Source organism: Chrysemys picta, unplaced genomic scaffold (genome assembly GCF_011386835.1).
Source record: "Chrysemys picta bellii isolate R12L10 unplaced genomic scaffold, ASM1138683v2 scaf44, whole genome shotgun sequence".
NCBI classification, from domain to species: Eukaryota; Metazoa; Chordata; order Testudines; family Emydidae; genus Chrysemys; species Chrysemys picta.
This window is the reverse complement of record NW_027052751.1, coordinates 11451-21635: the sequence shown is the minus strand read 5'-3', so window position 1 is coordinate 21635 and position 10185 is coordinate 11451. Positions and strand designations below refer to the sequence as shown.

Genomic DNA, 10185 nt, shown 5'->3' with positions numbered 1-10185 from the left:
TTAAGATATAGTTTGGGAGAGTCAGATTTCCATTGGTGGTAGCCCATTTGCTGATGGATTTCCTTATGGCCTCATTCACCTCTTTGTTTCTCAGAGGATATATAAGGGATTTAACCATTGGAATTAGGACCAAGTAAAAGAGAGAAAAGAATTTGTTGACCTTTATTGAAGGGTTGTCTGATGGCACCATGTAGACTATGATTTATGCTGTGTAGAACCATTGGGAACAATGGCAGTACAGGACAGATTTTTCAAAAACACCTCTAAGGATATGTCTACACAGCTAGCCGCAGTAAGCCTCCCAGCCTGTGTTGACAATTTGCCCTTCTCACAACCAGCCAAAACATCTAAGAACCAAGAAAGCTCACATCCACTCCTCTTTTCTCACCTATGCTAATCTTTCCTAGGCAACTTTCTGCCCAACATATGAAGTTGGTCCATTGTCCATTCTCCTGAAGAGTTAAGAGCTGAGAGTGCAGGAACCCTTGTGGTCAGGGTCACAAACTGAGCCCAACTGAAGGCACTGAAGCAAACTCAAATTGTTCTTCAGCTTCCTCCCACAGAATCACAAGAGCAACACAAAGAAAACTTAAGAGGAAGAAGCCTCCACTGCTTTCATGTACCCCAGCGCTACTCTCTCAGCAGCCTACCTGCACCCTCTTCTGGGAAGGACACTCAGCGGGTAGGAGCTCTTGCATAGAAACTAAAGGAGGGGTGTTGCTCCCCCTTGCTGTGAGCTGATAGCATTCTGACTCCGTGTAATGAGGCTCTGAGCTTTGCCATGTTGTTAGTTCTGTGCCCTGAGGAAGCAGCCAAAGTGCTGAATCCCCACTGCTTCTCTTGGTCCCCTGGGAACATGGTGTTTGCACAGCAGCTGTAAGCCCTTCTTTCCTGTCTTTGTCTTCCTTGGCTACCCAGGCCCCTTCCCCTAAAATGGTTTCATCAGACGCTGGAGGGGCCTAAGGCCCTGCAGGTTTCCCTCAGCCACCTCCTAAGGCAAACACCTTTCCTTCTCTGCCATTCCTGGAGCCGCACATCCTTTGAGGAGTTTTACCCCTGGGAGATCTGAATCCCTGCAAAAATATGTGTCTGGCGGTTGGTGGGGGACTGTCTTGTCTGCCCCCTGTTTGGGAGCTGGGATGCTTTTTTGGAATCTCCCTCACTGGATGAGTGCAACAGCACCTCCTCCTGGTGGGAGAATCCTAAATTCCACCCTCCCGCAAAGGTTTTTCTGAGCAGCTGCTAGATGAACCCCACATCTCTGGTCTAGACACCAGCAGCTAACCAGCCTTGTAACAGGCCCTGTTTGCTAGCTGAAGAGCGAAGGAACCAGGAAAGAAGGCAAATGTCACAAAATGAATCTCAGCTTGCAAAGAAACTCCCTTAGGGCTCCTGCTGCACCATCTGTCACCCTTTAGGGGTGACCTGACTAGCTCAGTTGGTAGAGCATGGAATTCTTAATTTCACAGTTGTTGGTTCAAGCCTCATCCTGGGTGCTTGATCTTGCAGCCTTAGGGTATGTCTACATTACAAAATTAGGTCAAATTAATAGAAGCTGATCTTTAGAAAATGATTTTATACCATCCATTGTGTATGTCCCCACTAAGCGCAGTAGGCAGAGGTGAAAGTAAGCTGGTATGGTACGATATGGCGTACCAGCAAGAGCCAGTACGCCGTGCCAGACTGGACCAGCTTCCGTGGAGGTGATTTAAAGGGCCCAGGGCTCCAGCCACTGCGGGGAGCCCCGGGCCCTTTAAAGCACTGCTGGAGCTGAGGCGCTGATTTAAAGGGCCCGGAGCTTCGCGGTGACCAGAGTCCTGGGGCTCAGGGGCGAATTAAAGGGCCCCGGGCTCCCAGCCGCCTCTGCAGCTGGTAGCTCCGGGGTGATTTAAAGGCTTGGGGATCCCAGCCACAGCCAGAGCCCCAGGGTCTTTAAATCTTGAAAGGCCCCGCCTCTTCCGGTTGAGGCCACGCCCCAGCTCAGGACTCTGGCATACCGGTAAGTCCTTTAAGTTACTTTCACCCCTGGCAGTAGGTCTGTGGAGTATGTCCTCAATACCATGGCTAGCATCGACTCATGGAGTGGTACACTGTGGGTAGCTATCCCACAGACCCCGCTGCCCATTGGAATTCTGGGTTAAGCTCCCAATGCCTGATGGAGCAAAAACATTGTTGCGGGTGTTTTGGAGTACATGTCATCAGGCCACTTTCCTGGAACTTTGTGAGTTGCTTTTCCCCACCCTGAAGTGCAGGAATACCAAGATGAGACCTGCCCTGACAGTTGAGAAGCGAATGGCGATAGCCCTGTGGAAGCTTGCAAGGTCAGTCGGGAATCAATTCAGAGTGGGCAAAACTACTGTGGGGGCTGCTGTGATCCACGTAGCCAAAGCAACCACTAACCTTCTTCTAACAAGCGTAGTGACTCTGGGAAATGTGCAGGTCATAGTGGATGGCTTTGCTGCAATGGGGTTCCGTAACTGTGATGGGGCAATAGACGGAACACATATCCCTTTCTTGGCACCGGACCACCTTGCTTATAAAATCGACCTAACGCGGCTAAATTCAACATAGCTTCATAGTGTAGATTAGCCCCTAGTCCCTTAGAGCTCTGCTTACTCTCAGGGCTGGGTTCAGACACTCCAGGGACATGCATGGGGCTCAGTACCCTTGACCCTCTGCCCATGTGAAATGTCAGTGGTGGGTGGGATGGTGGAATGGGACCCCTGCTCCTTCCCAGAAGAGGCAGTGGGTGACTCTCCCCCACCCCTTGGGATCAGCGAGGTGCCCACAGACAGGCAGGGGGCAGTCATGGTCGCCCTAGTCCTTACCTTCCCAGCCAGCGTGTATCTGCTTGGGTGAGTGGGTCAGGACTACTGTGCTCTTCCCTCCCCCTGTACACTGAGCTCCCCGATGGGGCGGGGTTGTTGGGGTCCTCAGAGACGTGAGGCTGGGAATTCAAACTCCATGGAAATGTGTGGGACAGTTCTGCTCTCCCAGAGCCATTCTCTCAGGCTCTCTGCAGACTCAGGCAGACAATGCTGCAGCTGGTGCCCTGGGGGCAGATCTCCTCACTACCCAAACCTTTGCTCCAGACTGTGGGTGGTGCATGATCTGGGGCTGGCCCCAGTCAGACCCAGGGCACTGGTCTCTGACAATTCCTATGTTCCTGTGGAAAATAAGGAAAATCTGCTTGAAAAAAATAACTTGACAAATATTTCACCCCAGATCTGTGAACATTCATTAAAAGCTCAAACAAAACTGAATCATGGATCAGCTCTAAATAAATGATTCTTTATGAATTGTTCTTCCCATTTCAGATAATATTCCCCAGATTAATTGTTTTGGTAAACTGAGGCACAGAGAGTTAAGGTAATATTGTGCATAGCCAGGTTTAGATCACAGAAGCTTCCAGTGTCTTGACCTCCTTTCTCTAGTCACTACTGACTGCTCTACTTGCTATAATTTAAGGTCGCGATTCTTAAGGGAGTCTTAGGGAGTTAGAAGCCCAAGATGTACATGTGTTACTCCCTTTCAGGGCCGGTTCTAGGCACCAGCAAAACAAGCTGGTGCTTGGGGCGGCACATTGTTAGGGGCGGCATGGCCGGCGCCAGAATGCCGCCCCTAAAAATGTGCCCGGGCCGCCCTAGCTCACCGCCGCTGCTGCCGCTCGCGCACCTGGCACAAGAAACAGCTGATTCGCGCGCCGCTGCTCACCCTCCCAAGTTTGAGAGCCTGGGAGGGAGGGGGAGACTCTGAATGGCCGCGGCGCGCGCGCCGCTTCTCCCCCTCCCTCCTAGGCTTGAGAGCCTGGGGGGAGGAGGCAGGGCTGGGTATTTGGGGAAGGGGCAGAGCTGAGGTGGGGCCGGGGATGGGGTAACAAAAAACAGGGGGGGGCGCGGCCAAAATTGTTTCTGCTTGGGGCGGCAAAAACCCTAGAGCCGGCCCTGCACCCTTAGGCTCCTTTGCAAATCCCTGCCTTCATTTTCTGAAATTGCAGAGAAGCCCAGGCCTTGGAAGTCAACAGAAAAGTTGCAGTGCTAGGATTACAAAGGGGCTTAGGCACCTAAAGAAGCTGATAGGTGCCTACCGGGATTAACAATAGCACCAACAGTTTAGGCACTGAACTCCCATTGAATGCCCATGGGATTTAGCCACTTAGCTCACATAGGAGCTTTGTTAAATCCCAGTCAGTGCCTGTCTGCATCTAATTACATGCCTAAATCCATTTGTAATCCTGGCCTACAGACAACACAGAAGCTGGGCAGGAGTCAGGGAACCTGGGGAGATCGTAGGCCCTGTGCTAGGCAGGGTATCAGATTAGAGGATCAGAAGGACACTTTTGGCTTTATCACCTAGGCATCTATGCACTTGCCTCTGAGCCTTTGCTGCTGAGCTGTGCAGGACTCCTGGGAGTGAGTCCCACTAGCCCTTAGGAAATAGAAGTGGATAAATTACCTTCCTGCAGCATTAGTCCTTTAATGCCAGTGCAAATCAAAGCCAGCTACACACAGATCTCCTGCAAAGAGCAACAGGTCTGAGTCTAGTTCAGTCACAGAGTGAGTGGTGAAATGGCGCACAGATACCTGTGCCTTTAGCTTCTAATTTGTGTTATATAGATAGATATTGACCAAAGAATCCTGGTGCTGGATGACTGAATGCATCATATGTTGCGGGGAAAAATCCACAAATATCAGCACAGTAAGTTTGTTATTTCAATTAACAATATACAGGGGAAATCATACAGGGGGAAATTCAGATGATAAATATGAATTACAATATGAACTCGTTAAGAGTTTACTCTCATTTTAATCAATTATCTACTGCTGAGAGGAATTTTTCTGCCTCTCAGGAAAAAGTTGACATTTCACTGGAAATGCAAAATCAATTTATTTATTTTTTAATTTTTGGCAAACTTTCTACTGAAAACTCGATTTTTTTTTATCACAAAACCAAAAATATTTGTTTTTTTGAGTTTTCAGATTCTTTACACAATAATCCCAAAATGTTTGAGAAAAGCAGACAGATTCTGAAATTTATTGTTGTTTAGCTAAAAAAACAATGTCTATTATAAAAGATACAACTAGAAATTTCCAACCTGCCTTAAACTTTAAATTAATTGGGGAACATTAATATTCTCTGATAAAGCATTAATTTCAAGTCCATTTATTCTATTGCATCTGTGTGATTTCTCTTTCAAAGTGATAATTGTAAGAAGGTAACAATTGAATAACTGTGTTTTATACAGACTAGCCCCTTTTAACCCTGTGTTAGAGTTGAACCAAGCAGCCAAACCCTATCTATCCTGACACCATTCAAGAACATAGGGGAAATGACTGGGAGTAGAACTCACTGCTCCTGTCCTAGCTCCACACTGCTGCTGGCTAAGTATAAATGGTGTAAATGGGTGTGCAGAACGTACACATAACAAGACATGCGGCCATGTTTCCAGAGGTATTTTGGCACCTAGTGGGATTTTCAAAAGCACCTAGGAGCTTATAACTTGTTAATTTCAAGAGGTGTTGGGGGCCTATATGTTTTGAGAACCCCACTAGGTGCCTCAATACCTTTAAAAATCTGCCCCACAGCCTCTCTCCAAAAGCCCTTACAGTTCTAGTTGACACTGCAGAGAAAGGCAGAGAGAGGAAACAGAGGCAGAAAGAGGAGAAATGTCTGGCCAAAGGTCACTGGCAGAGACCAAAGTATAGCCCAAGTGTCCTGACAACCCCTGCACTGCACAGCACAGAATAAACGATACAACATAGAGATGATGGAGGGATGCTGCTAGTCCATTGTTACACACATTTAAAATGTGTTGGCATTTTAGTCTGTTTCATAGCCAAGCTGTGAGCTTGGTTATGGTCACAGCAGAGGGACCTCCTTTGGACGATTTTTTGGGTTTGGATTGTACTCTGTTCCATTCTTCATACTGCATTTTAACAAGCCACATCTTGGACCAAATCCTCAGATGGGGTAAAGTAATGAAGCTCCATTGACTTTAAAGGAGCTGACCCAATTACACTAGTTTGATAACAGGACTGATTGCTTGTCAGATGCGAGAGCACTAACAACACCTAAATATTGAGAGTGATGAGTGCTGTTCATCTTTGACATTCATATAATGAGATATTAGAGAAAAGGGACTCAGGGCTATTCCCTGTATCACTCTAATCCTGACCATTGTCTTTCTCCTTCCTTCTACAGCCGTCACACAGCATACTGAGGAAGAAAATGTCCAACCAAACCGCCGTGACCGAATTCCTTCTCCTGGGATTCTCTGATGTTCGGGAACTGCAGATTTTACACTTTGTGGTGTTTCTAGCGCTTTACCTTTTATCGCTGGTTGGGAATCTTCTCATCTTCATAGCCATAGCCCTCAACCACCAACTTCACACCCCCATGTACTTCTTCCTGATGAATCTGTCCATCCTAGACCTCGGATCCATCTCTGTCACCATCCCCAAATCCATGGCCAATTCCCTCATGAACACCAGATCGATTTCTTATTCTGCATGTGTTGCCCAAGTCTTTCTCTTTGCCTTCTTTGTTTCAGGAGATTTTGCCATACTGACCGTCATGGCGTACGACCGATATGTGGCCATCTGCCAACCACTGCACTATGAGACAGTGATGAACAGAAAAGCTTGTGTCCAAATGGCCGCCAGTGCCTGGATCAGTGTTTTTCTCTACGCTGCAGTGCACACTGGAAACACGTTTGCAATATCCTTCTGTGGTGTCAACGTTGTGGATCAGTTCTTCTGTGAAATCCCCCAGCTCCTCAAGCTCGCCTGCTCAGACTCAGACCTCAGTGAAGTCGGGATTCTCGTCTTTAGTGTGTGCTTAAGCTCAAGCTGCTTTGTTTTCATAATTGTGTCATATGTTCAGATCTTCACCACAGTGGTGAGAATCCCCTCTGAGCAGGGACGGCATAAAGCCTTCTCCACCTGCCTCCCTCACCTCATTGTGGTCTCATTGTTTATTTGCACAGGGACCTTTGCCTACTTGAAACCCACCTTCAGCTCAACTTCAGGTCTGGATCTAGTGGTGGCTGTTCTCTATTCTGTGTTGCCACCAATGATGAATCCGATCATCTACAGCATGAGAAACAAGGAGCTCAAAGGTGCACTGAGTAAACTGATAGGTCAGAGGTTATTCTCTAAGAATAAAATGTCCACATTTCTCCTTCAGTAACAATTTCATTCTGTGTTTCTTTATATAATCAGCTGATGACATTATTGCCTCCATGAGAAAATACTGTTTATGCAGAATTGGGTATTTATACTAGTAAAACTCCAGACAATCATGACTCAAGAAAAAAGAAGTTATTATAGGTTTACACCAATGTAAATAAGATCAGAATCTATCTATCATATACTGCTACCCATCACTATACTATCTGAGCACCTTGCCCATAGAATCAGTTGCCATAGCAAAGCCCCGAGTGAGGTCTCTGGCTCTTCTTATTTTTGGGGGTAATTTCTGATTGAGGTATCAATGCATTTGTTCTTTGTATTTCTTGTTTACTTGTTTGTCAGATTTTTTTTTTCTTAACTGGTTGGCTGGTGGTTTGGTTTGTTTCTTTGGAGGTGGGAAAGCCTGGGGAGATGGTGAGTGTTTGGTTAGACAGGATTTTTGATGTTTGTTCTCTCTTGGAAGTGCCAATATTTCATCACTTTAGTGGGGTTTTCTGAGTGAGCTGAAGGTTTGCTCCCCACAATGACAACCTCATTGAGTCATAATGATAGATTTCTATTTGATTGCGAATTACGTTAGCTAGCTAGGTAAATAATGAATAATCTATGGAGATTATTGTGCAAATTATTGTGCTTCTTTTCCTGTTAACGATTGTCTATGTCCAGATCATGATTTTCTTATAAATACTCCTTATTAAACATTATTTAACAATAATTTTTATGGCTATATCTTAGTCTAGCTATCATTTACAAACAGTTCATCCTAAAATACTTGGTGTTTGAACTTTGAGCTGTTTTGACAGGATACATTTTTAACATGCTCTCTTTCATTTCTCAAGTGGAAGTATCAGACTCGGGATCCTTAAAAATTAAGGAGGCAATCCTCAGCTGGTGTAAATTGTCATAGCTCCATTGAGGTCAATAGATCTCTGAGAATTTTCACCAGCTGAGGATCTGCTCCAAACACTCATGATTGTGAATTTAAAACTCACGCCCTTTGAATGTTCTGTACAAAGGCCCTGATTCCACAGCCACTTCAGCACAGTCTTAACTTTAATCGCATGAGTGGCTCCATTGAAGGTTTAAAGGTAAACTCATGCTTAAGTCCCTTTGGATATGGGTTAGGTTTATGCATAGGGCTTAAGGCTAACAACAAACTGGTGTCAGACCCTGACACTGTCTCCATTTCTCGCCTTTCCCAGTCAAATAAAACCTTACAATTGGTGCATTGGAATTACTCCCCTGTTCTTGGGTTTCAATTATTAACATAAAATACTTTTTTTATCTCAAAGCCTGAATCTCTGGGCCTTCTTCTCCAGACTTACCAGTCCTTTACGACTTTTCATCATCAACCTCTCCCTCCTGGAAATCCTGCTCACCAGCATGCTCATCACCAAGATGTTGACGAACATGGTGTACAATTGGAAGAACAGTTTCTCCATGCAAGTGCCATTGCGTGCAGTGACCAAAACCCCATCCCATCACTGTTTCCAGAAACGTTCCTGTTTGCATGGCTGGAATGTTCACACAGGGGCCATCAACTCAGCTGAATCACATTCCCTGAAAAAGCAAAGTTATTAGTCACACAAAAAGATTTTTCTGTATTCATTCAGTTTTTCCAGTGACACAGAGTAGGAGCTCACTCCAGCTTCTGGCAGAGATATATCACAGGGTAGCTCACAAGTAGAGCTGGATGGAAAATTTCTGATGAAACAGAGTTTTGTCCAAAAATGCTGATTCATAGAACCCAAAATGATTTACAGAAACATCTCAGGTTTGATGGACTTTCAGGGAAGCAAGGTCAGATTGGCAATGGACTGCCTGCCTGCCAAGCTGAGCTGCTAAGGAGCAGGAAGTTTGAAGACCCTGGTATGCGCTCCCGGAGGCCGTGGCTCTAGGGAAATCTCAGCATGCAAATAGCCCTGGCCCAGGAACACCAGGACTTCCAGACTTCCAGGGCAGCTGGCTTCCTAAAATGGCCAATGAGTCACATAGTCTGGGCAACCAGCTGGCCTGGGAACCTGGAATCAGCTGTTGAGAGAAACTCAGATTCTGCTCCTATTAGCAGCCATGAAACTGACAAGAATGTCAATTTCACTCAGCAGATGCCGGGGTCCTGTGGAGCAAATTTTGTTTCTGAAGCACCATGTGTTGGTGTTTGTAAAACATCCCCCCCGACTCCCAGAGTTTTCAGTTAGAGGGAAATTTTGAAATAGCAACATTTCCCACAAAGCGGAAATCCCATGTTTTGGCCAGCTCTGCTTTCAAGCTTTGTTTGTTGTTATGGCCTCATTGGAAAACATCAAGGTACAGTGTCCCTCCTCTCATCCTAATGTAGACAGCAGGGCAACAGTAATCTGCTGAGGCACCTGAACAAACCAATGACGCTTCATTGAGAGTGGAATTGTCTTCTGAAGTTGCAAACCAAGTCTGTTGACCTTCAAGATGTGCTGCTGGCCTACCTATTCTCCCAAGCTTTCCTTGAGGGCTTGGCTGGGTTGATGGGAAAATTATATGGAAGTTTCATTGGTTGAGGAGGGAGAATGTTAAAGTCAATGAATGGGGAATGATCTACTGGTCAGTGAAAAGGGAAGAAGTCTAGTTTGGTTAGGTCGAATTGTATGGATGGTGAATAGGGAATAAGGAGGAGGTAAGGTCTGTGATTGTTGTCAAGTGCAGAAGACTATGGGTGATGAAGGGCAAAGAAGTCTATGGTTGGTTCTGCTGCAGAATATTTTGGTGGGTGAATGGAGGATAATCTAATAATTGGTAGGGGGCAGAGGAGTCTACGGGTGGTGAAGGACAGATTTGTCTGGTTAGTGGAGGGCAGAGAAGTCTACTGCTGGTTGAAGGAGGAAAATATTCTAGTTGACTGATGGGGGAAATTTTGCCATTGGTTAATGGTGAAAAATTACAGTCAGTTAATGGGAGATTTTTATGCTGAAGGAAGGAGAATGTTTCCCAGGATGAATGGGTGAGGATTTGGTGGACCAAG

At 46.0% G+C, this 10185-nt stretch overlaps 1 protein-coding gene across 1 annotated transcript; it reads left to right on the top strand.

The window, feature by feature from the left end:
- Positions 1-6228: 6228 nt before the first annotated feature.
- Positions 6229-7188, top strand: LOC101941102 (olfactory receptor 14A16-like). The gene has a single exon (XM_024114674.1). It carries the CDS (start codon positions 6229-6231, stop codon positions 7186-7188), a length of 960 nt encoding a protein of 319 aa, XP_023970442.1.
- Positions 7189-10185: the final 2997 nt, after the last annotated feature.